At 53.0% G+C, this 27,127-nt stretch overlaps 1 protein-coding gene across 14 annotated transcripts in view; it reads right to left on the bottom strand.

Annotated features, from left to right (window-relative positions):
• Positions 1–27,127, bottom strand: part of LDLRAD4 (low density lipoprotein receptor class A domain containing 4) — a 127,687-nt gene that overhangs the window by 51,487 nt on the left and 49,073 nt on the right. For 11 of the 14 annotated variants that reach the window (XR_012063952.1, XM_072949358.1, XM_072949367.1 and 8 more), the window contains exons 3-4: positions 12,951–13,382; positions 739–879 (exon numbers count right to left, since the gene is read on the bottom strand). Coding sequence is in view for 13 of the 14 variants with exons in the window: in XM_072949358.1 (XP_072805459.1) it covers positions 739–879; positions 12,951–12,990 (181 nt within the window). In the remaining variant the exon portion in view is untranslated. Of the gene's footprint in view, positions 1–738; positions 880–12,950; positions 13,383–18,961; positions 19,044–23,376; positions 23,396–27,127 lie in introns of those variants that run through there. The other 3 variants (XM_072949364.1, XM_072949363.1, XM_072949365.1) reach the window with 3 other exon arrangements.

Here is a 27,127-nt window from a genome sequence, read left to right as displayed (position 1 = left end):
GCCATGGCCAGGACCCCGACCCACAGGCAGGCTCCGTGGGAGTGGCTCACTGCAGCCCCTTCTCCCGGGTCCAGGTAGCGTGCTGGGTGAAGGACAACACTGACGACCACCGAGGCCACTGCAGAGGAAACAGGATCTCAACACCAGGAGAGCACACATCTCACCTTAACCGTCTTCTCAAAGAGCAGACACAGCGCCCTACGAACTACGGATGCTCGAGGTGAGGAGGGGCACACTGCTCCAACAGAAAGGCCCGGGGGAACACCGGCACCACTGGACTCCTGAGCTTGGTGAGCCGGGCACTGGTCCCACATAAACGTTTTCTACTTTCTCAGTGTAACTACTTGGTTAATTGTGGACTCCCTACATACCTTTCTTTCCTTATTTAAAAACTTTTGTGTCATTATTTAAAATTACTCTAAAAAGCCCAGGAACCCAGTAAGAAGAATACTGAACCAATATATTATTCCTTGTGATCAATCAGTGCTTCTAAGGCAAGAAGCAGAAAGCCAATTCCAAACACAGTGCAACTGCCATCTCTGAAAGCGGAATGAACCTCCGACTGTCAGACACACCGTCTTCCCGCCCTAAAAGACGACCACGGTCCCCCCGTGAAGATGCAGGGCCTCTCCCACTAACTAACAAGCAGCATCCTTCCCACTCCCCCAGGACCCTGCCTCCTAGCCACCCCCAAACACAGTCAGACATCAGGACGCTGAGGTGCGAGGAGGGACTTACAGCTGAAGATGCCCGGAGGTGGGTGCTCGGTCACCAGGAGACAGTTTTCCTCGTCGCTGTTGTCTCCACAGTCGTTCTGCTGGTTACAGACCAGTGACCCAAGATACAAGCATCTACCACTGGTGCAGGTGAATTTGCACTCTGAAAAAACACAACACAAAGCATGCAGTGGTCAATGAGAGCCCGTGCTCCTGAGCTGCTATGTTCACTTCTCCATTCGTGTGCCGTGATGGCTGGGACTCGGTCTACCTGGAGACCACAAGAAGCCGCGCTCACAAGGGGCTGCCCTCTGTGAAAGGCACAGTTCAGTGCCTGGGGCAGCCGGGGCCTGCGGACACACTCACTCGATGTCTCTAACCCACAGAATGAGTAACACAGGTGCCCTCCTTCCACAGCCTGCCAGCAGAGTCACAGCTTTGAAACTCTTCCTTTGCTTGAAAAACTCCTTGGCAGTTATCCACGCCTGCACGGAGGAGGAGAGCGGGTGCGGCAGCAGCCCGGGCTCCAGCAGGACTCGGGGGCTCAGGCTGGACAAAAGGAGGCTCACACATTTTATTTCCAACTTGTCACAGGATGCTGTGAGGCTCTGGGCAAAACATCTAACCTCTCTGGTGTTCGTTCATCTCATGCCTAAGGACCAGGTTTAATACCAAAGGGACAGCACTGACTTTACGTCATACAAGAAGGAAAAATTGTTTGTGCTCTCTGCTACCTGAGAAGCACCTGTGCCAAGGGCCACGTGAGTGACTTAAAGAACAGGATGGAGCCCAAACCAACTCCCACCGCCGCCAAGGAACAGGGGACCTGAAACCTGCGCAGGTCAGTACTGAAAATGGAATACGCTTTTATAAGACTACATAATAAACGGGGGAGGGTGTAGCTCAGTGGTAGAGTGCCTGCTTAGCATGCACGAGGTCCTGGATTCAATCCCCAGTGCCTGCATTAAAAAAAATGAATAAAATAAAGATAATAAACCTAATTACCTAACCCCCCCAAAAAATAAAAAAACTAAGACTTTAAGATAAAGTTGCAATCTTAGCACTGTCAATTTAAACGAAGGAGATGACATAATCACACACACGTGAGCACACAAACATCTGTGCACCTTACACTGCCTGGGAGCCGCTCCTAGGAGCGCCCACAGGACGCCCCACTCAGTGGCCAGATGGCAGGAACACACCTCAGGAGAAGCGCCCCAGGACCCCCACTGACGCTGACCCTCACAGCCTCTTCACTCCTCTTTGATTCCGTTTGGAATGTGCGTGACAGGCCTGAGTCAAGTCTGAGGTCCTTCCCACTCTAACATCCACTGTTCAAATAGTAAAGGGGCAGGCACCAGCACACGGCCCTCCACCAGCTCTGCTAGCGGCACGTGGGGCTGCAGAGGGAGCAGCCCCCAGCCTGGTGTAGACAACGTGCCAGCACCCCCAAGGCACAACCAAAAGCTAGTCCCTGGCTGCACCTCCGAGGTGAAAACTGCCCTGGGCGCAGCCTCGGCCGCGGGGAGCTCCAAGGAGGCCCTACCCCACTCAGGGGCACGCGTTTAAATCCAGCTGTCTGAGATCACATTTATGAAGTGAACTTTTTTTTAACTTAGTGGAAAAAGGAAATGTCAAGGAAAGAATTTATCTTTCTTTCCAAAAGAAATTTTGGAGTCTGCAGTCAAATGCTCTACCCTTGAGCTACAGCCCCTGAAATTTTGGAGTCTGGATTACATGAAAAGGACATTAGCCAAAACCCGGGACCCCCGATTTTGCCGAAACGGTGACCGGAAAGGAGGAGACACTAACTGAGACGGAGTCAAACTCCAAGTAAAAAGCCAGCCGCTGCTGTGGTTTGAAAGGACCTCAGGTTAAACTCCCACGTCCCAGTCGACGTGGAACTTTAAACCAGCCGGGAAATGAAACCACGTCCATACTCTTCTCTACTCGGGTGGTCCAAGGGAGACCCGTCCAAAGTAACAAAATATTTTCAAGGCGACGACCGTGACCCAGTCATGCCTACAACCAATACGGAGGCTGGTGTACGACGAATGCCTGGGGCAAGAAGGGCCCGTGGAGATCAGAGAGCAAGCCCTCTTCATAGTGTGAATCTTCTACATGAGCATGCCTAAGACGCATGGCTTCTTTCAAAGACGCGGTTCCTTCCCCATATTCTCCACACGGACACTGCTGCCTGCGAGTAACGGGCACTTGGTGAGTCACCTACCCGCTGAATAAACGTATGACCTACCCTGAGCCCACAAGAACCCTGTGAAATTATTATTCCCATTTCACAGACGAGGAAAGGCAGACTCATATCAAGTGACCTGCCCATAACTGAACTACTGACAAATGGCAAAAGCCAGGTGCATGTCCAGATCCGCAGCCTCTGGTCTCAGGCTCTCCAGTCGCCGTCTCTCGGCTTCCGGACCTGCTCTCGTGGACCTGTCGTGAGGACCCCACGTGCGCAACAAAGTTCTCGAGCCCGCGTCTCGGGTGGGCTTGCCGTCGCCCAGACGCACCACAGCAGCCTCACGTGCTCAGAGCGCTCTTACTTCCGAGATAATGGAAGTGTCAGTATCACTATCGAAACCTTTTCAGTGGTGAGTCGCCGGCTGGGCATCACTAAAAACCTCTCCCATCTCATGCCACTTGACCCGAAACAAGTGCCCTGAAATTTTGCGTCGGCTTCCTGGTACGCTATCGGGAAAACTGCTATGATGTTATTAAGTGTCACAGATTAATGCTGCAGCTGGAATGAAAAGGTCTGGCCAAGGGTCTGTCCTAGGTAACCTGACTGTATTGACAGAGGCAGGCTTCCAACTCGATCCTGACCCACCATGCAAGACTGTCTCCACCGCACTCTCCATCCAAAAGCCCAGTGTGTTCAGACATCAGGGGTGGTCCTCCAATAACCAGGTTATTGTGACATTTCAAACTGAGACCCCCAGGTGAGAGGCTCTAACCTCGGCCGTGTACGGAATCCCCTGGGCTGACCTTTCACCACCACTGACAGAGCCCCTGCCCAGACCTCTGTGCTCCCTGGCCGGGCGTGTGGCCAGGACAGAGGGGGCCTGGAGAGCCTCAGAATGATGGGACGGGCAGCCCGAGGGGCCCCTGCCTGGTGAGATCAGACCCCTCGCCATGTGAGGCCCTCTCTAGCTAACAGTACTCTACTGGGATGCTTAGTTGGTGTTTGCTAATTTACTTTTTAAAAACCCTAATCTCTTAAAACAGGCAGATATTTTGAAGATTCCTGGATATAGGGCCCAATTGCTACAGCTCTGTACTGTCAACGAGGCATTTCAGAAACCCTGGGACCACAGGAAGGGCTCCTGAACAACATTTTCACACCCAAGAGCCAGAGCGCCCTCCGTGGAGCAAGACGCAAGTCAGAGAAGGAACACAGAAGAATTTTTTTTTAATGTTTTCTGATCATATTTTGTCCATTCTTTGTGAAACTTGTAGAGTATTTCTGCTAAGCCAGAAGCCGAAAGAAATTAAAGACCGTTAAACATCAGAAACACTGGCTACAAATTCAAATTCATGGTTCTTTCAGATGTATAATATTGGAGTAGAATATAGAATTAGAGACTCAGGAGCCAGTTTTTCCTTCAGGAGTTACAGATTTAATTTCAAAATTTGAAATACTTAAGTAATTCCTAAAGTAGATAAATAAATCCTCTTCTCTAAAGTCAGGATTTTTAAAGTGAAGAAAATGGCGTTTCTTTCTGCCGTAATTCTCTATTTGATTTCTTAGTTTTAAAAATCCAGAATCAGCAATAGATTTTAGAATCACTTTGCTCTTAGTGACAAAGAATTTTCTCCCAATTTTGAGTCCTCTGCAGCTTCTCCAAACTCCTCCACAGCCTTCTGATGAATTCAGTGACTGGGAATCGTCATAGATTCATGACACCCTGCTGCCGAGAAGGCCCTGAAGAACGGGGCGACCTCTCCTGTCACAGACGGCAAACAGCCCCAAGGGAATTCCTGACTCACTCAGGACAGACAACAAGCCTCCTGTGAAATGGAACATAAAACCCACGATTTCTACCAATTTGGGGGAAAAAACTTTCTGTCCTAAATGTCATTCTAATTACGTACAAACTAACACTAACCGTCTGGCGTATACCACGTGAAAGAGGAAAAAGGAAAAGAACGATTAAGAGTAAGAATTTCTGTCCTGAACATGCCCCTCCCGGCCTCTCACAGAGAACTTCTTTTCCTTGCAGCACTACGGGCCAGCTGAGGAGCTCTGGAAGTCCTCTGCCTAACTCCTCAACAGAGACCTCAAAACCACGTGACTCACAACCAGGACAGGGTCTTAAATGCGCCCTTCCCAGTGGAACAGTGGCTGATAAAATTCCTACCTTCTGAAATTAACCGCCCCCGTCCTTCTGCTCGCTTCTCCCGAGGGCGCACCAGCAGCCGTGCTCCAGGGGTGGTGGGACTGGCCACCCAGCACCGGGAGCTCCGGGCCTCCTGCTGCTCTTGTCACTTGACCCAGATCTCCAACCGAGCACCTGCTTAGAATCGTCTCCTGTCACAGGCTGGAACCGCCGGCCTGCTTCAGACAGGATGGGCCGCAGACACCCTCCACTCTCAGCTCCAAGGACCTGCTCACCACTGCAGTGGCTGAGCCCACGTCAGGAGACTGGTCGCCAGGGCGGTCACCAGTGACAGCAGTGTGGAAGCACCAGGGCCCGCTCCTGGACGGACGGCACCTCGCTGCAGCCTGATATCCCTGGCTGAAGCGGACCGCTCTGTCCTGTGTGTCCTCAGCAGAGACAGAACCACTGGTCCGGCCTAAACAATCACTCCCACCCTCACCACGCCCCGCCTTCTCCTCTCCAGACCCCAGTCGGTCCCACTGCCCACGTGACCGGAAGGGGCAAACACACTGAGGGGACCCAGAGTCAGGGTCTGATCCTACTTCACAGCACATACGGCAGGTCTTCCCAACACTGCTTCTCAGACAGTCCTGAACCAGCAAGGAAACGGGTCCGGGTAAGAGACAAAGGCAGCAGACGCTGAACTCTTTCAAAACACACACACTCTCTTCATATTCCAGCGTAACAAACCACCCTGTTTAGAAATGTACCCCTTCCCACCCACGTCCAAGACTCCCTATCTACGTTTCTTGCTTTATCTTTCCTGTAACACTTAACACCGTTCCATAAATCACATAACTGACTCTCTAGTTTGCTTACTACCCCGATCACTAGAATGTGAGTTCATCTAAATGTACGGAGGGCACTGATTCTTTCCTGTTACCTTCCTGAGGCCCAGATAACGTCTGCATGTAATAGGTTTTCAAAAAAACATTTGGTGGACGAAGGAAGGTTTATTCTATCAAGCAAATTGTTATTTCTAAATCAGAAATATCATGCCATCCCTTCGCTTTCAACCTTCAGAACAGTCCACATCAGCGGTCCTGACCACCTTTCCAACCTCACTTCCTGACTCCTCGCACACTGCCCTGGACGCCGGACACGCCCAGACACGAGGCTGTTCTCAAGCACACTCGGCTCCCCTCGTGGTGCCTGGTGCCCCCCACCTCTCCTGCCTGGAATGACTCACTCCCCCCACTTACTGACAGCTGCCTATGACCTTTCATCTCCCCATCCATCCGCAACTGAACACGGCTGCCTGTTCCCATGGTGACCTATGCGTCCTCCCATTCAGCCCTTGCCACACTGCCATCACCTGTCTGCCTGCCTCGCCCACTGGCAAGCCCTCTCAAGCCCAGAGGACATCACACCTTTGCAGCCCCGGCATCCAGCAGTGGGTCACCAGTGACTGCTCTGACTTAACTGAACCGAGAGCACGGGGGAGGGGCAGAGGAAGTGCACTCTGGTCAGTTTTCTTCCTTCCACCTGAAATCGGTGCTTCTACACAGACATGCAGCTAGAGAGAGGGTGTGGAAAGGGTGACACGCTCAGGCCGTGGCCCACACACCGCACCAGCAGGGCCGCTTGTCCTTGATGATCCGAGCGGCTGGAGCAGGGTCAGCACACAAACCGGTCCAGTCGCCTCATCTGCACCGTGTGTCCAAACTGGGAGCCACAAAACATAGATGGGGACCTGTGTGTGTACGTTCGTCACACTCAGACAGGATCACACAGAAATGACTGAGTGTCAGGTTCCTGTGAGAAGGAATGTGACAGGTTGTGGGGACAGTTATCCCACAGATGAGCCGAGATGGCGCATACACAGGAAGTTGAGAAGGGACGAGTGCGAGAGCCCTCAGTTCCCGGAGCAGCTGAGATCACCGCTGCGTGAGAGACGCAGTCAAGAGGGCTTTTCCAAGTTCTCCTTAACATCAGCAACGGCAGCTGCCAGAGTTTCAGGGAGTGTGAGCGCCACGACACCGCTGGCGTCAAAGAGACGAGGACAGGCTGCACTCCAGCAGCGGCCCAGGCAGCATGTGCCATCTCGAGGGCAGGCTCCCGGGTGCTGCTGACAACGCGCGCCCCTTTAATCCTGCTCAGTGGAGGCCACATGACCAGAGCGCGCTGCCAGCAGCCACGGCCCGCAGCCCTGCACAAGCATGTCAGGCGGGAAACCGAGCCTGCTGCCCAGAGGCAGCCATAGCCAACGACACCCTTCTCAGCGCAAGGCTGCGGAGACAGGAGAGGAAAACGGGTGCCCCAGAGACAAGCCACAAGCAGAGAGACCTGCAGCAGGTGCAGGGTCTCTTGGCCGGGGCAGCCAGTGCAGCTGGGTAGGGCTGGAGAGAGGACACGCCTTTGGATCCTGGAGCCTGAAGCCCTGTTTCTGACTGGTTCTCCCCCTCCCCTCCCGGTGTGCACCCCACAGGACCAGGGCACTGGGGTGTTTTTCAATAATGATGAACGTTCGATGAATAAAAGAATGATATAGTTCGATGAATAAAAGAATGATATAGTAACGGGATGAATAAAAGAATGATATAGTTCGATGAATAAAAGAATGATATAGTAACGGAATGAGTTAAGGAAGTACAAGGTGGCAAAAAGTTGCTATTAATTCAGTAAATACTCAGAGATGAAAGAGTAACTTGTTAACTACAGCAGGTATTAAAATGCACTCAGGCTACAACGAGCACCGAGAGCAGGGCCCACTGTCCTGTGGACACCAGCGCTTCACCCACATTCTTCGGGATCAACAGTTAGCAACTCAAATTACGCAGGAGTCCCCCTGTCACCGCAAACGTGTTTCCTTCACTCGTGTGAAAGAATGTGTGCTGACTGGCGTCTGCAAACAGCACGGACCCAGGAGCTATAGAAAGTCTGCAGTGTCAGGAGCACTGACATAAACGAGAACACTCATGGCTCCTGTTCACAAAAGCGCATGGAGATTCGGCATTCCAAAAGTTACGGTTTTCACTTAAATGTCCAAGGGATTTTAAGTTTTTTCGTAAAACTTTTAAGATAAGAAAATCCCTGTATTGCCAAAATCACACTTTGGAAACAGATCTAAATTATAAAAATTGCTCGAGTTACTGGAGATTAAAAAGGTTGTAAATCCAGATTTAGTTACTGGGCAAGCACCACACTGCTCAGCCGCGAGTTCTGGAGACGGTGTTTATACCAAGAGCAAGTTCAGGCCACATGGACAGTCCCGTGGCCAGAGCTGCAGCTTTCGTTTTGAGAGGACGGCAGCAGGCTGTGGTGCCTCCTTCTAAGAAACCAAGAGACTCACAAGCAGAAAGGAACCAAGAGCCAAACCCCTGGGAGGAGAGCTGGGGGAGGAGGACGCAGGGTGTTCGTGGCTCCTGTCCTTCTGCCCGGCAGTGCTCACTGCTGAAAACACCATGAAACGTGCATCAGATGCCCTCCCGTCAAGTGCGGTGGGCCAGAGCGTGGCTGGTGGGGCGCCTGACACTGCAGCTGCCCCGGATGAGGACCAACCGCCCTGGGGACTGCTTGCGAGCTCTGTCCAGCAGCCGAGAGACCAGCCCCAATGTGGACCAGTGTGGGTGTTACCTGCTGGGGGAGGCACCTTGAAAGGCTGCATCATGAGAAACAGCCCTGGTGTGCCTGAGGGGCCAGACTGGAAGAGAACGGGGGCTGGAGGAGCCCTGCCCTCCATCTGTTGGGCCCCAGTGACACGCTCGCCCCTCAGGGACACAGCCGAGTGTCCATCCACCCATCTCTCCCGGCCCCGTGCCTCTGCTAGGAACAGCACTGCCTCTCCCCAGACCCAGCTCCTCACAGGGAGCCCCTCCCCCCACCCGCCTGCAGAGTCGTCACGCATGTTTCAGGATCGACAGTGAGACTGTGCTTGGCCACCACCTGCAGCTACTTCCTTCACACCTGTATCAACACATCTGAACCGTGTGCTTGGAAAGTACCAGAAGACACAGAAACCGAAGTTCAAGAACTGAACGTGAGTGAGTCCTTCTCGCGGACTCAGTGTTTGGGAGACGGACAAGTCTTCAGAAGCAACGATTCAAAAAGAGACACAATTTAAACATACTAAATATATAGCAAATAGCACTGGTTAAAACTCACAGATACTCACACAGACGTGGAGAGAGCCGTGCCCTGAGCCCTGCGCCCGAGTCGGGCCCTCAGCCTAGACTCCTTCCCCGTTTTGTGGGCGAGGCCGTCCCTGCACACCCCGTCAGTAACAGTCAGACCCCATCGTCTCTCATCTCCTTCCCCATCTGATCTTCCCTATGGCTTGACTGCTGTGTCAAGTCATGGGATCTGCTTGTTTACTTCCTGTCTGTCTCCCTGGCCGACTCGTAACTCCCCTGAGCGGAAGAGCCTCCTCTGCCTCGCTCCCCTCCACCCCCAGTACCTGCCTCAGTGCCTGGCACACACAAGTGCTCAACAAGAATGTGCTAAACAGGTGAATCCAAGAGTGAACCCCACACCACTGACCCACAAACAAGCCACATCCATTCCCCCTGATACATCCTTCAGCCAAAGCGAGGCTGGCCAAGTGTTTCAAAGAAACCAGGAGGGAAGCAAGTGCCCCCTCCCCTCCACGGTCTCCGTCCTGACCCACGTGTGAAAGCGCAAGTGAGCACAACGGGGGCTGCCAGCACCAGGGTGGCTCCCTCCATAAACACTCTCCGGGCCAGCAGCGTCTCCGTCCCTGTTGTAAGATCTGGCTCCGTGCCAAGCCCAGAGCCCCCACCACCTCACCCCTCTGCACTTTGACCCAGGCCCAAACTCTGGCTGCAAATGGACATTCCTGACAGCCTCCAGGATCTTAAAGGGATGGTCATAAAACACCCTCAGGACACTTTTTTATATGGAAATAAAATGACCGAGTCTTGCACGGGTCCCTCCTTTTCCACACTCACAAGTAACTTAATTGTACAAACACACATGACACGGGCATGCTGCACGGAAGAAGTCTATGCAGTGTTTTTATTAAATTAAACGTTTTCCTGTTTTTTAAGTCATTTCCCCATCGTATTTCCAGGGCCAGCCTAGTGCCCAGCATGAAATTCAATGGAAGTCAGAGAGGGAACCAAGGCCGCTGGGTCCCGACCCAGGAGTGTGCCTCTATCTGTACGTCAGCAGGACAAAGAGAAACAGAAAAGACACAGAATCGAAACTGCTCAGCAGCACGCATGGTGAAAGTACATTTCTGTCTTATGATAAAATATAGCAAGACACGTGCATTTAAATGACACGTAATGCAGGTTCTCACTGCAGGGGGAATCTGTCTTCACTGAAGGCAGTGGAGACAGTCGTGTGAGAACACGAAGCCCCACTCACAAAGGGCACCAAGGTCAGAGGTCTGCCCAGCAGTGACCCAGAGCAGCACACATTCACGTGAGCTCACAACACGGATTCCAATCCTGTCCCACACTCTCAACGTCCTCTGGAACGGCTCTTCCGGAAATGTCCTCAGATCTCTGGGCAAACCCCACTGACAGCAGCACAAGTCCCTCCAGTGCCACACTGTGTAAACGAGGCGAGCCTGGGGTAACAACTGCTCGCGGCCATCAAGTCGAGCACCGCCGAGACACCAAGGACTCTGTCCTGCACACTGACAGCCGCCTGAGAAGCGCTCGCCCACACACACTCACTCACCTTGCAAACAGCCCTCTGAAGCACATGTGTTGGCCTTATTCTCGTGTCTTAGATGAGGAAAGTGTGGCACAGAGAGGTTAAATTACTCACCCAAGGCCACACAGGCTGCCGTGGCAGCACCTGGGTTTGAACATAGCAGCCTGGACCAGAGGCCACATGAGTCCAAGCACACGGCGCCCTTTCTCTCTCCAGCAAAATGTTTGTACAGCATGACTTAAGGTGACCACTGCTTGGAACATCACCAATTTGGATACCAAAGGTTTAGATCCCTCTTGGTAAAGAATCGTAAATGAGACGTGCATGTTATGGGTGGGGAGTGGGTGGATACAGCTCCTTCCTCTACAGGGGGACCACAACATCTTACAGGGAGACCCCTTAGGAGGCAGTTTTATGGTTTCAGGTCTTATATTCAAGTCTTTAATCCAAATCTGAGCTGACCTCTCCACACGGTGTAAGGCAGTGGCCCACCTTCATTCCTCTGCGTGTGCCTATCCGATCTTCCCAGCACTGTTTCCTGAAGAGACTATCCTCTCTCCACTGCATCATAGCCTCAGTTCCTCTGCTGTAAGTTAACTGACCAGTGTGTGTGCAGGCCTACTCCTGGGCTCTCCCTCCTGTTCCGCTGATGGAAGTGTCTGTTCTTACGCCAGTAAACACCACACCAGCCATCACCTTCTTGGTGGGCTTTACATCCTGCTTTTATGAGAATTAACAGGACCAATCTTACAGCTGGGTAAGAAACACTAAACAACCAAAGCAATCTTAAGAAAAGAAGAACAAAACTGGAGGCATCACACTCCCTGGTTTCAAACTACATTACAAAGCTTTAGCACTTGAAACAGCGTGCTATTTACCGGCATAAGACAGACACATTGATCAAAAGCCTAGGAAAAAATGCCTTCACCCCTCACCACTCAGGACAACTAAGGCAAGACTTCTCTGCATCAGCATCGAGAACCCGCAGAAACTGTGCAGCTCAATTCCGGAGACTAAGACAAGAGTTTTCAGTTGCCCTGGGGTAAGACTAGAGTCAAACAACACGCTAACAGCAAATGAGTGGTGCCAGGGGAGGGTGGGGCCACGGCTGTGCCCACCCTGGGATGACCCTCCCTAGCACAGCCCCCAGGAGGGAGGCGCCCCTGCTCCAGATGCAGATGCTGAGAGGGCCGGCAGCAAGCACTGGACCAGGCAAGCTGGCCCTCCATCTCCTGGTTCTTCTGTGAGAGCCACACGTGACCATCTTGATTTTCCAACAAGCAAAGGGAGGAGGAAACGCACCTGTAACCGGCGGGGAGCAGAGCTCCAGCCAGTGGAGGAGGCAGAGCTGCAAGCTCTCACCCGGCCCACCCAGCAACCTGACCTGCCCTCTGCACAAAACTGGAAGAGCCACAAACTTGTAGGACTCACAGGACCAGAGAACACAGTCAATCCTTGTATATTTTCTACCATCCTTCTTTAAAAAAAAATTTTTTTTAAAAACCTCTTTTCACATAAAAATGTTTTCCTTGGATTCCACGAGGAATCAACCTTATGGCCAAGGAAATCAACCTTATGGCCCCCATTTTATAAATGAGGGGCTGGCCAGAGCCCCAAAGAGTTAGTGGGATGTTAAGTGAATCAAAGAACCAGGACCCAAATTCAAAAGCCTGGTGGTGCAGGCCCTGGCTCTGGGCACCAGCCGGACTGAGTGGGTCCCTGGAAAGGAGCAAACCAGGCAGGGGCAGATCCACGTCCAACAGCAACACAGGGCTTCTCTAAGAGCCTCTAGGCAGCCCACCCCCATCTACACACGAGTGCACCTGAGGAAGAAAACTAAAGACGCACAGGGAGAGGTCACTCATCAGCCATAACCACTCCCTCCAGGCCTCCCCAGCTCTGTACAGACACACCCCCGGACACCATTCTGCAAGTGACAGGTTTCTCTCGGAACTGATGACTGACAGGATACCGCGTGTGCCCTGTGACTGAGCAATAGCAGAACAGTGAACTGCCAAATGCTGTTTCAAATTTCTCTTTATCGAGAAGGAGGACATGGCATAATTCTGTCAAAATCAGTAACGCAGCAGCCTGAGTCGTGACGCCAAGTGGCCCTGAGTCCTACAGGCAGGTGCACATTCATTTCGCACAGCTGTCTGGTACTTTATAACCATCAGCTGCGCTGAACTGTTCTCAGTGAAGCACGGACGGTTCTCACCTGTGAACGCATGTGTGGCCGGAAAGCCAGCCTCCTGCATGCTGCTCTTGCAGGCCTGCACTCCGACTCGCCGCTGTCCCGACACGAGGAGCGTCCAGGGGCCTCAGGTGACCTCCATCTCAGCATGCCCACCTGGCTCCTGGTAGCATCTGATTCCCACCTGCCTGCTCTGGACCCTGGGAGCAGGCGGCACCTGGGGTGGCCCCAGTCTGGCAGCGTCACCCTCGCACTAGTCACGTCAGCTGTCCAGCCAGAATGCGGAGGCCATGGTGGGCCCAGAAGTGAGGAAGCTGTCCCCGCGACCCTGGGCTTCCCACCTCATAGGGAGGGCCCCCAGAGCCGCCCGGCAGCCAGCATCCTTCCAGGGTTGTCAGCCACTCCAGGGGGCTCAGGAGGGTCTCATCTGCAGCTCTCTGTGCTTCTCTCCCGCTGCTGAAATTAGAAAGAGAGGTCACTGTCCTGATGACCCGCAGAACATGAAGTTCAGTAGACCCACAGAGGCCAAAAAAGACAAGAAAAAGCCCCAGAGCCTGCTCGTGACCACACTGTGGGGTGGGGGAGGGGCAGCACCAGTTTTGGTGCCTGTGAAGGGCGGAGCGGAAGCTGCACCTGCATCCTGAACCAGCAGGCTGGCAGCAGACAGGTCTCCCGGAGGCCACTCCAGGCCAGACACCTGGAGAGGAAACCCATTTCTTAAGCAGGTTCCCAAGGTCTTAGAAGTGGGGTCTGGGGTTCACACCCACTGCTGTCAGCAGGCCAATAAGGACTTGTGGGTTGAGCAGTTTTAAAAAGTGACTCTTAAGGGGGAGAACAAAGGCCAGTATTAATTTCTTTAAAAGAACAGGAAGGAGGCGGAGCACACGGCTCAGGGGTAGGGCATGTGCCTTGCATGCACGAGGCCCTGAGCTCAACCCCAGTAGCTCCGTTAAATAAATAAACAAATAAACAGACCTAATTACCTCCCCAATTTAAACAAATTTTTAAAAAACAACAGAACGGAAAAGTAAACTTAATGTATAAACTGGCCCATGCATATTACATATTCCATAATAATAAAAGCATTTGACACAACACTTTCCAGATACTTTAATGTCGTTCTATTACACAAGAGCAAAATTAACAACAAGAGCAGAATTCCAAACGTGAATCTTCGGTACTGGAGAAAGTGATTATCATCACCTCATTCCAACCAACTTGCAACCAGTTTGTAGGAAGTGTAACCTTATTCCTCTTTCACACCACCAAACCAGAGAAAAAAAATTTAAGAAAACAGCACATAACAGACAGGAACCCTCTGTTAAAATCTTCTTGCTGTAAATGTAAGGTAACAAAGTAAAACATCACTAACACAGACTAAGTAGAAGGAAGCCTAATGCATTAACGAAGCACCTTCATCGTGGTAAGAAAATGCAGCTGCACTGCCTTCGTGTACCTGCAGTAGCAACCTGTCACCAAAGTCAGCCCAGGGGTCCTCAACTTCAACCAACAGGTGAAAATTTTAATTAAAATCATTTACATAAACGGTGGTTCTGAAGTCCTTGAAAACGTCAGAAAATGTTCTTTTTCTAAATTTAAAAATTCCCCATCAAATGGCCAATACTCACAAGGCACGGACACCCAGCATCCCAAAGTCCTGCGGCAACTCCTGGAGTCAAGGACCACATGCACTGTCGTCGGGGGACTGAACCGCCAGATGAAAACAAAAGCCTGCCTGCCCTAAAGCCTGACCACCTGTACTCTCTTCTGTGATGCTTCCAATGCCCAGAAATGCTGGACTGTGTTTGTCCTCTTTCTCCAAACTCAGACAGACTGAAGTACGGTGAGGTCTTGATGTTTCATTGTGGGGTTTGGTTTAGATCATCTTGTTTCATTGCAAAAGGTACGCTACCTGACTTCTTTTAAAAACCAAGCTATACATTTCAAATGGCTGTGGGCAAGACTGAGGCTGATGCGGACAGAAGCAAAAGAAACAGCAAACTCTCCTCGCTTCTCTGTCATGCTCAGCAATCCTTAGCCGGGCTTCTCCTAAAAGAGGGGCGTGGTGGCAGGCCTGCAGCAGCTAGCTCTGAGGTCTCAGGCACGGTCTTGGCCTGGACTTTTAGGGCAGGACGCGTGCCGTTCCCAACAAAGACTGAAGGGGCACAGTCCCTCTTCATGAAACACTTGGGAGCCTCCTTATGAGCAACATTCAAGTTAAACTGTGAACAGCCATCCCATGCTTTCCTAACTGCTAACAACACAGGTAAGACACCCCTTCCAGAAACATAAACAAAAGAGAGGAAAAGGCCCCCAGAACCTACGGCCTGTGCTGATCAGGGAGGGACCAACCATCCACACCAGGACCGGGCACCAGCAGGGCTCAGTGGGAAAGTGCAGATGACCAGCACGCTGGGGACAGGCGAGGGCTGGGGCCCAGGGCAGCAGAGCCACAGCACATCTGCCTTCACTGCCCGGCAGCCAACCACGACTTGGCAGGAAAGCAGAGAAGCCGAACACGGTGCCCATCGCTGCCCTGCTGCCTCCACCCTCGCGGGCCCTGCTCACAAGGCGCCCTCACCAGCTAGTCTCAGAGGCGCCCCTCGACCAGCCCTGGCGCTGAAGCAGGATCCCAACTGGAAGCCCCATGAGACAGGCGGTGACTGGCTGCCCCTCCACTGGCCCTCAGCACCTAAGACACCGCCTGTGCCAGGCAGGCACTCAGTACACAGGAGTCTACCAGACGCACAGATGAATGGGCCAAGGAAGCCGGTGTGTAGAGGGGCACACACACCCCGGCACCCCAGCCCACTGCCCTAGGCCTGAGTGACAGGTGGTGGCCCCAGGCTGAGAGGCTACTCCCACCTCTGCTTCAGAGCCTCTGCACTGACAGGGCTCTGGCTACCACCACTGGTCACAGTGAGCCAGGGAGGGTGTGAGGTGACCCTGCGCACCTGCACTGCACAGCAACGTGCCCAGGAGAGGCCCGTGGGGGTCTCGGCTCTGTACCCTCTCACACCGCAAAGACCACTCGAACCCCACAGAGGCCGAATAACAGCCCAGACCTACTGAGCAGGAGGTGTGAGGCTGACGCCGGTCCCTCCTTCCAATCTGCGACTCCAGAATCGCAGGTGGTTTCCTAAAAAGGTTAACCCTGGTCATACTCAAATCAGGAAAACCAAGGGGGAAAAAGAGAAAGAACAGAAAGAGGCTACTTACCCAGGACGGAAGATCACAGGGTAACCCTGAACCACATGCAAGAGCCCCCACAGCAAGCACACCACCACCATCCTGTTGTGTGTGCACAGGCGCGCACACACACGCCCTATTTACACTGGGAAGATGGGCTGGAACAACCAGGAGATACATCAACTCAATACTGCACTTGGAAAGTGTCACTAAGCCCCTCCCCTAAGAGCAACAGTCACTAAGGAAACAGAGCACACCCCACAGGAAGGGGCTTCTTCTAAAACATGAATGCCCACAGAACCGAACCAAGTAAGCTGTGGAACACGGTTGCTTCACCACTGGTTCCCAAGAACTTGTACGACATGCAGCCTCCTAGAATCACCGAGGAGGGGAAACTCAACTGCATTCAACACATCGCCCTTTCATGGAGGTACTCTGGAACACAGACACACGACCCAGGAATCAGAGTCACACGCTGGGCACAGAGACCAAAACCCAACAGACAGGAAATTGCCTTTTATCAAAATCTAGTCACATTTCTAAAAGTGCAATGCGTAGAGAATAAACACTGCAGTTTCGTTTTTACTCCCTCTCAACCCGGACAGACTGCCTTGCTGGCTGCGTGGCGGTTGCCTGGGTGACGGCCAGCCGGAGCTGGCTCCAGGCTGCCAGGCCCCGCCTGTCTGACGGGCACTCGCTCCCTCCCTCCAGAGGCGAGAAGGAGGAGCCAGAGCCGTAGGGGGATGGTCCTAACTCGACAAACCAAGGCACTGCTGCAAAACCCCCAAAATAAAAGTAAACACAGTCCGAGCTGTGCTGCACTGCCGACTGGAAAAAAATGAACAGCCAGCAGGTTCATCAGAGGCCAAAGTGGCTCCAGACTCTGAGTGAGACCAAAGGCGGGGGAGGGGTCAAAGAAGCCTGAGGATGTGCTTCCATGGAGCTGGGCTTCCGCCACACAAGCCCTCCACCTTGGATGGATATGTGGACCCGGGCCAGGCGGCCAGCCTCAGGCCCCATTCCTCCCGCAGCCAGGCTCATCACTGGCTCTGCGCCCCACAGTGTGATGAAGTCAAGGTCCCTACGATCTGAGCATGCCCCGGGGCCCCTGTCTGTGGTTCAGGGAGACGGGACACATGTGCACAAGAAGGATACAGCGAACAAGCACAGAGAATCTGCACAGGCACTTGGGACAGACCCCTCTCACTACTTTCCATTTGTGTGTTTCGGGCTGGAGAGTCCACAGACAGGCTGGGAGATACTGCAGTCCTGGATGGCGGGATGGACCTCAGGGACTGAGGTCACCGTCTCAGGAGGCAAGTACAAAATCTAGAACACTTTCTTGAAGTACGCACACAAGAGGCAAACAGGGAAAGTGGCCGTCCTAGTGGTCCGTCCTGCAAGATGCCACCTCAGCAAATCCGACACTTGATAAAGGGTTTACAGTCTGGGCTGTGCCCAGACTAGGGCAATTACGCAGGAAAGGGTTTACAGTCTGGGCTGTGCCCAGACTAGGGCAATTACGCAGGAAAGCTGTCCCTTCTGTCTCCTCACACTACCTAGGAGCGGGGGAGGCCATGGGGGGCGCCCGGCACCCCTTCATTTCATGGAGGGGGAGACTGAGGCCCCAGGAGGAGAGGAAACGCACTAAGGGACTGTGGGATGAAGGCTAAACTGGGCTGGAACCAGGTGTCAGTCTGGGCCCTGGCCCCACGTTCTCCCATGGACGCCAACTGGCCAGAGGGAGAGGCCAAGAAAGGGGCCTGGGCACACCGTGTGGCTCAGGAGGTCCTGAGACAAAGGCCACTTGCCCAGGCAGGTTCATCAGAGGTTAATGTCCACAGCACCAGTGCGCCCAGAAGTCCCGGAGGGCGGGGCCTTGGCACAGAGTGTCCTCGGGTGGACATGCACTGACTGAAGTCCCCTGACTTAGTCTGAGCAAGTCATGGTCACCTCGAGAGGGGATGCCTGCCAAGCAGAGGTCACCTGCCTCAGCCCAGTGGGAGGAGCACAGGCGGGCTCCACACCCAGGACTCCCCACCACCTTGTCATCTTCAGATGGAATCAGCTTACAGTGGGCAAGCAGGCCAAGAAAGAGGGGCCCCCAAGGGGAAGAGGTGCAAGAGCAGCAGGAAGGAATGCGGCTGGTCCCCAGCGGGGCGGCTGTGCCTCAACCTGACTCACGCCTCGGCGCTCCCTTGACCTCCCGCTCTCTGTGGTTTCTTGCCCGTGTTGCAATAGCTGTCTGTGGGGTCATTACCCTCGCGTGCATTGTTTCAGGTGCTGGGGAGGCAACAGTGAGCCAGAGAAACCAGCTCCTGTCCCCATAGCACCTCCACTCTCAATCTCTGTCCGCAGAGTCACCTCTAACGGGAGCTTCTCCTGATCTCTGCGTCCGGGGCACTGACCAGGGGCACGGAGCAGGACCCAGGACACGCGGGTCACACGGCACTGAGTCACGCTGGCGATTCGGCTGGTCACCTCTGCCCTGCACCCACCCACAAAGCACCAAGGGCCCAGGCAGCTGGCTGGATGCATCCGCCCCCTATGGAGGCCCAGGACGGGCATCAGGAGCGCAGGCAGGGCCAACCCTCCACCGTCTAAACATGCCCGAAGGAGAGCTTCCCAAACAGGCCAGAGGACAAAAGGCCGGACTCTGAGTCGGATGGACTCAGGTTCACCTCGTCCTGGCAGTGTGCTGTCTGGGCAGGTACCTCCCTACTCTGATCTTCTGTTTCCTCACCCGCAAAGTGGAAGCAACAATGGCGCCTCCTCACAGAGTGAGTCTGCGTCTACCGAGGGGCAGGTACACAGCACTCACCCCCGGCCCACCTGCTCCACCTCACCTGACCTGGCACAGACACCGGTCCACCTCACGTTGCCTCAGCTCATTCATCTTCATTTTTGTTTTGAGTTCTTGATAAAAACCTAAGGTCAAAAGCATCCTCTGTCAGCTAAAATTAGTAACAGAGAGAAACAGGGGAGAGGATACAAAATTAAACAAAATGTGTGGGTGAGGTATTTGGCATGAAATGTGGTAGAATAAAAGAGAAAAAAGTGACCCAAAAAACACTTCCTTTGAAAGGAAAAAGAATCTCTTGATAGTCAACTTTTTTTTCACATTTTCATACTGAAATATCGACTCTCAAAAACAGCAGTAGACTAGTAAATAAACATGAGCCAGGTTTCATGTCTCTCTGCCAGAGCACAGTCAAGCAGGGGCCAACCCGCCCCGCCCTCCCTGTTTGGTTTGTCCCCTCTGTCCAGCAATGCCCTTTCGAGCTCTCTGCGTGCACTTCTCAAGGTTTTGCAAGGCCTGCACCCCTCCCAGCCCACAGCTTGGTAAATCCAGGGCCTATCCACATGACAGGAGGTGTGAGAGCCACCAACACCTGAAAAGCTCATAAAAACTGACCCACCGTGAAACAGCCGAGGCACCCTGCAGAAATGCAGGCTGGGTAACTGCAGTCGCTGGGCGAGCACAGGTTTGCCCCAGGCCCATGCGCGGCTCCAGCCAGCCCCACACCTGCCCTAGAGTCAGACACGCAGGGAGCACCGAGTCACTCGTGGTGCAGCTCTCTCCTGTCTCTCACATTCATTTTCTAAAAACACATTCCCCTGTGAAAAAGAAAACGTGCCACTTTATAATGTATTACAACTCAGGAAGGTGGGTAGTGGTGGATAAAAATACTCCAATAATATTCTTCTTAGATGTTTCCAAAAAAGAGTCCCTGTGGTCTGGGACAGACATGGGAGAAAGGAGACGTGTGTGAGCCTTGGGCAGGCATCTTCCGGCATCTGGGCCACGAGGCTCAGCCAGTGGCCAGCAGACACCAGTGCTCAATCTAACGCAGGTGCACTGGTGGGTCTCACGGGGCTGCTACTGTGCCCTGGCAGACACGCCTCTCAAGACGAGAAGTCCCACTCACCTGTGCAGAGGCAGCCAGCAGAGGGGACACAGGTACAGCCCCACCCACATTCCCGTGGAACATGCACTTCCACTCTACCCCGGGCCACCCCGGCTCATGGATGCACATCACACACCCTTCAGGAAGATCAGGACCCTAGAGCCACCTTGGAGAAACCACAGTTCTCACAGGAGAGCTGAAAGATCATCTGCGGACCAGCCTTTCAAGAACAACTCGGAATCCAACCAGTGAGGTGGCCATCTGAGCCACGCCCATCCTGGGAACATTACCCTTTCAGCCCTGTCAGCGTTGGAGGAACAACTTAACCCGACCAGAGAAACTCAAGGACATAACACAAGATGGTACAGTCTGAGGCTGGCCCCCGGACGTGATGTCACCGCAGTGGTGGCCACGCAGGAGAGTGACGCCCATGGGTGAGGGCCCAGGGCGCCAAGCCACCCGATGCACGGTGTCCACGTGGACTCCACGTCCATCAGGGACACACTAACAGGACATCGTGTCTTCTGCATCTGTCCCGAAGAGCAGGTATGGACAGGCAGAGGATTCCAGGAAAGGCTGCCCGGACCTGGCTGACGGGACAACACGCCTGCCCGTGTCTCGAGGCCTCCAGCCGAGCAGAAAGGGTACCTCAGGCCCACCTGTGCCGTCTGGTAACAAAGGGCAGTGCAGGTGCTCTTCATGGAAGCACCACAGGAGGTATGTGTGTCCTGCCAAGCGTCTCCTCAGGGAAACATGCCTCCTGCAACACAGAACTGGCCCTCCCGACACCCAGAGTCAGCAGTCAGCAGGGTTTCCCTGGCTGCAGAAGCCACCCCATTCCAAACAGTGTGCATCCCTGATGCTGAGTGAATGATCCGCCTGTCCCACGTGTCCACCCCCTGATCTGGAAGAGAGAATTCCGAGGAAACCACCCAAGAAAACTACAGGGTCCTGGCAGCCGAAGGAAAGGTTAAGCACCAAATTTAGAATCTGGAGCCCTTGTTCCTCTTCCGATCACTTGCCAAAGTCAGCCACAGTGTCTGTGGGGCCTTTCAGGATCTAAGCACTCCATGGCCTGGCCAGCCTGACAGGCGACCTTCTCCGCATTTAAAGCAGCACCTCCTTTCAACTCTTCTTCCCCTCGAAGCCCAGCCCTAGTTGACGCCCCTCCCCTCCGGAGCTGTCCTGCTCTGCAGTGGAGCCCTTGGAAGCTCCTTCAGACGTCCGTCCGTGGAAGGCAGGACAGATGCCCTGCAGGGGACAGGAGGCAACATTAGCATGGCACGCCACAGCATCGCTCGTCCCCACTCCCCCTAAGAGGGAGACGAGGATCCGGTTGTGTTCCTCACAGGAAAGCAAACTCTCTAGGCGAGGGTTCCCCTAAGTGTCCTGAGAGGAGGCATGCAGCCATCAGGACTAAGTTCTGCCTGTTTTGACTGAAACACTGAGTATATTGATAAATAATTTGAAATATGAAAATAACCACAAGTAAATACACAAGACTAACGTCAAAGAGCGAGGAGCTGCTTGTTTATAGGGCTGGGGTCAGAGGACATGCTGCAGAGGCCAGGAGTGGGAATGACACGCTTCCTTCGGCACTGACCCAGCTGCTGGAACACGGTGGTGCTGCGCTCGGAGGAGCGAGCACGGCTCTGGGGTCAGACAGCCGGGGCTCAGAGCGGCCACCACCCTCTCTGCACTCAGTCTCCCCAGCTGTCACGCACACGGCCTCACGTGGCTGTGAGGCAGTAGGGCTGAGTGAGTGAGAAAACACGTGAAGAGCACACAAAGATGCAGCCCTCGAGCACCCAGCAGGCCCTCCAAACACAGCTCAGGCGCAAGCGGGAGCGGGGAGGAAGGGCAGGGAGACAGACCCTCGGGAGGTGTGTGGACGCGTGGTCAGCCGACCACTGGGCTGTTATGCGGGGAGCGGGGCAGAGCATCTCAAGGGCACTTGCCAAACATCACTCCTCGGAGGAACCCACGAGATTGGACTTCAATAATTACAGAAACAGGGCACTATCAGGCGTGACCCCCTTCCTCCCCACCGCCTGACGCAGGCCTGCTGCTCGCCCACAAGGCCCTCGCTCCACCCAGCACTCGAGAGTCAACACCCAACCACACCATCAACCGCAGGGACTCCCCGCATCAGAGAAACCGCTCCAACTGCGATGAGCCGTCTCTTCACTTCCTCTGAATAAAAACGTTAATTATGTTCAAAAAAACCATACAAGAAATAAGTTATAAATGACATCTAAATAGCAAACCAATGCCTAAAAATGGTGGCCTGGGAGAAAAGGAGGTGACTGGCTCCCTCAAGGGTGTCCCGAGTGCCTCTCTCCCCCTTCCTTCTCCTCTGCCTCCCTGTGAGGCCCAGCCACAAGCAGAGCACCTGGGCCCTGAGCCCGGCGGTGAACTTGGGCAGAGGAGGGCTGCACTCGAGGACGGAGCCACCGCTGAAACTGAAAACAGTCTTGCGACTCTACCACCTCCCCTCTCCCTGCTGGTTCCCATGGAAACAGACCTCAGATCCCAAAACAGGGCAAAGACAGCACCATACCAGTCTCCCTGCAACCTGTTTCCATGGGAACTGAAAGAAGGGATGGAGGTTGGGCAGCTGGACCGCCTGCAAAGCCCCACTCCTGTCAGCAGGAGATGCAGCCGGGGGCTGGCACGCCAGTGCAGGGACCTGCAGGCCTCGGGGGCTCAAAGCAGGCCAGACGTGGGGCCAGAGCCAGTGGAGGCCCTCCCAACACACACTCAGCAGGTGACTCACCCTCTCAAGGGTCCCCCCACACACCGGGATGGTCCACTTCAGACCAGGCAGCAGGTCACCCCAATGCTAGTCAATTAGAATCTCATGTGAACATGCCACTTCAAAAGTGAGAATTTTGAAAAATTCTACAATTAAAAGGAAATAACTTGGCTAGCCTTAAAATTCCTAGTCTAAAAAAATATACAGAGAAAACAGAACAGACTTTATATTTCTGCTAAAAATATGCAGAGTAATACAAACGTAATACAAAACTGTTTAATACTGAACCCACAAAACAGTTTCAAACCACAGAAAATGTCAGTGTGTTATTCAAAAGCAAGTTACTGATTTTCTATTTTAAGAAATCTCCGTTTTGCTTATATATAAAAAGGGAGCTATTTCAGTTTGTTTAAATACATTTCATATCTTTCTTCAAAAACCGTAACATTAATTTTTGAAAATTAAAATATGAACAAAGCATTCAACTATAAATCAGAGTTATGTTCAAGATTACTTGAAAAATAATCTTCTGATTATAAAAATGTAAAGGGGGAAAATCACTTCTTTGATTAGTCAGCACACAAATAACAGAGCTCACCGTATGCAGGCCTGTGGCTGCAGGCAGCCAAAGAAAACTTCAGTCTGTGATACACATTTTCATTCCACTAAGGCAGAAATACACATATATTTATTTATACACGCATGTATAATGTCACACACAAACTTTAACACAAGTTAGTGTTAAGACTCAGTAGCTTTTTAGGTTCCCAAAGCCCCAGAAGCTGGTGCCACATGTGCTGTGATGAGAAAATGGAGAAGAATGAGGGATTTCCGCATTTGCTCAAAAGACAATGAACACCCTGCTCTCCCACGTCCGGGGAGGCAGAGGCTCACCACCTGCACAGACCACTGGCAGGAAGGCAGGCTGAGTCTGTTTACGAAGGACTTGGTGGGATTAAAAGGACAGAGAGCCTGGCTCCGGGTCATTGCCTCTGAAACTGGAGAACTTCTGAACAAGAGAGTAAATCTCATCTTCCCGCCCATGAGGGGCCAAGCCCACCCTCTGGCCTGGTCCACACCCACAGGGGAAACCCTGCCTGCTTCTTCCCATGAACAAGGAGCTATTACTCCCCAAGGAGACAAGAAGGAACAGGAGCTGCCCCAGCAGTAGGGACTGACAAAGCCCTGGCACAGGTGAAAACGACTCATCGGTGCTTGTAATCCACCCTGTACCTGTCAGAGCCTGGAAACCCTGTTCCCTGCTGTGGATTTGCCCGTGGAGACTCAGGGAACTTTGTTAAGCCCTCCCAGCGTCCACAAAGAAAGCGGCACCTGGCTGCACACCCACTGTGCACACACCAGCAGCACAGTCAGCAGGGCCAGGGTGTCTCAGAGCCTCCAGCCTGCCCCACGCAGTGCCACAGCTGGCGCCCCACCGCACCTGCCCCTGGGTGACAAGGGCACACATCCCACCGGCTCGGGAGCTCTGCCCCTTTCCAGTCCCCGCCTCCCAGGGGACCAGCCCCAGCCACCCACCCCCAGACCTCCCCCAGGCCGCCCTGAATCACAGAACTTCAAGCTGTCAAACACTCCATCTTACAGGAGACCCTGAGGGCATTTTTAAATTCTGATGGACATTCAAAATAATATTTCAAAATAACTGACATCTGTATGTAATCTGTGTGTTTTAATGCTGTTTCACATGCATCATGTGTCTAACCTCTCTCTCCCCACAGTCAAGTAATTTCACCCAGGTCTCCATTACAGACAGGTAAGGTGGGGTCAGAAAGACCAGAACGAGACCAGCGTGGAGGACTCTTCCCACTGGAAGGCCACCTCTTCAGACCGCGCCCCGAGGAACCCCCAAAGCCCCAGTGTCAGGCCTCTCCACCCCCGCTGCAGAGACATCTTCACAACCACCTGGGTGCTGATAGCCCTAAATCTGTAACTGCGGCTCAGGACACTTTCCTTAAGTTCCAAATCCAGCTTCTGGACAGTCTCAGGAAGTGGGCTCAGTCTCGCACACTCCACAAACACATTCAACTTTAAGACACCAAAAACAAATTCCTCCTCTGCACCAATGTGATGGGCCTAGAGGCGATCACACTAAGCGAAGTGCATCAGAGGCAGAGAGCGTATGACATCGCTTGTATATGGACTCTAAAAAAGCGAAACAAATGACCCAATTTACAAAGCAGAAGTTGACTCACAGACACGAAAAACAAACTTACAGTCACCACAGGAGCAAGGAGGGGAGGGATAAATCAGGAGTTTGGGATTAGCAGATACTAACTACTATGTACAGAACAGATAAACAACAAGGCCCTACTGTGTGGCACAGGGACTTAGTATCTTGTGACAACCTACATGGAAAAGAACCTGAGGAAGAGCAGACACCCGTGTGTCACTGAAGCACCTGGCTGTACACCTGGAACTAATATGACATTGCAAATCAGCCCTACTTCAATTAAAGGCAAAAAAATTCTTCCTCCTGGCCTTTTCCTTCTCTAGACTCGTGACTCAGAGCAGAAGGGGTGGTCGTCCCAGATCGTCCATACTCCTCACCTGCACACGCAGCCACCCTGGTGCCCGTCGACCCCTCAGCCACTCTGTTCACACTGCCGGGGCTGACCTTCAAGGACACCCCCGCTCAGGGCTCTCCTGGGTGGAAGCTGACTGTGGCTTACCAGCGTCTGCGGTGTAATGTGGGATTCCCAAGCGTGACCAACAGAGCCTTACAGCCTGCCCTTCCCAGACTGCCGGCCTGCCCTCTACCCTGGTCCCTACCAGGCTTGCCGCCGGCCCCTAAACCCACCAGGCTCTGCCTTGCTCCAAGGAAGGACCCACGCAGGTCCATGAGGAGACCCCCTCGCCCCTCTCCTGCCTGCTGGTCCCTGTGTGCCCCAGAAAGGCCCTCTTCATCTCGTGTGCAGCCTAGCAGCTGTCCTCGCCGCCTGGTACACGGCGCCTGCGGGCCCTCACACGCACACCACGCAGCGGTTCGCAGCATCCAGGAGCATCCCACCTAAAATCAAGAGTCCAAGCTCATCTTCACAGGCAGCGGCTCAGCTGGGCTGGAGTGGGCGGCAACGTCTCCGGCACGGGTCCCGGGGCTTCCGTGCGGAGAGGCCAGGACCCTCTGCGAGGCTCCAACGGCAGCACGAGGACCACTGGCTGAAAACTGCAACTTCCACGCACGAACAGAAACAAACCTGAACAGTTCAGAACCACGTAAACCGAACGGCTGCCCGCCAGCCGACAGACGCTGGGCGAGGGACGCGTGGCCTGGGAAGCCTACAACCGAGAAGCTCAGGGATCTTCTGCCACACTGACTGACTTCAGTACCTGTAACAGAGGCCCAAGACCTACCCGAATAAAACACACGACAGCCCCGCAGCAAAGACCAAGCAGGACGGTCGCTGGTAAATGTCAGTGACTGTGCCTGCCGGGAACAGCGTATCTCCTCACCTGTAGGCGTCTTGCTACAATCCCAGTGAGACTACAACCCGAGAGCAGAAAATACATTTTTCTGAGGAAAAGCTCCACAGGATACTTTATTCCTACTCTGACCTAAAATAAACCCATTTCAAGAGTGATTCTGAGATGTGATTTGTTTTTCTCCACTGGTAACAAGAGGAGAGAAATAAACATAACATACAAAAGGTTAAGTAAAAACCCAATAGTCTTGAAACCCTAAATTCCAGTCGAGTACATTAAGATGAATTCATAGGCTCTTTTAACTTGTGATACGCGTATGTGCCCAGCTCTGTCCACTGGAAAGGCTGGAAAACAATCATCTAGAATAGTGAGCATTCTGAGTACTCAGACTACATGCTCTTAAAATGCAAATTCCCATTAAAAGAAAAAAGTCTGTTTCCAGGTCTAACTTGGAAACTGCACAAGATGAGCCTGCAAGTCTTGTCACACCAGCAAGGACACCATCAAAACCACGAGGGTCACACCAAGAGAACTCAGCAGGAGACTGGAGGAGGCCTTCGGCAGCCAGGGTCGGACCACCTGAACTTTAGTAACAGTAGTAACTGTAATGAGCTGAAATCCATTTGTTAAAATCCGTAAGTACAGGATTATCACATTTTAAAAACTAATCAATCATCTTTTGAGGATGATAGGGGACTTGGTGGCTAAAAGGGACATCAAGGGTCTATACGAACTACACCACTGAGTAACCAGATGGTAGAGGAGGGGAAATACCTCCTTACAAAAATGTTCCAACTAATACAAACCAAAATAGTGGAATTACAACACGACCAGTTTATAGTTCAATAAATTAACAGAGCTAGGAACATGACAAAAAAAAGGGGGGAGCGAGCAGATGTTACATGCCTCCT

This window comes from Vicugna pacos, chromosome 24 (assembly GCF_048564905.1).
Source record: "Vicugna pacos chromosome 24, VicPac4, whole genome shotgun sequence".
Taxonomy (NCBI): Eukaryota; Metazoa; Chordata; class Mammalia; order Artiodactyla; family Camelidae; genus Vicugna; species Vicugna pacos.
Note: the sequence above shows the minus strand (reverse complement) of the source record. Positions and strands in the feature narration are given on the sequence as shown.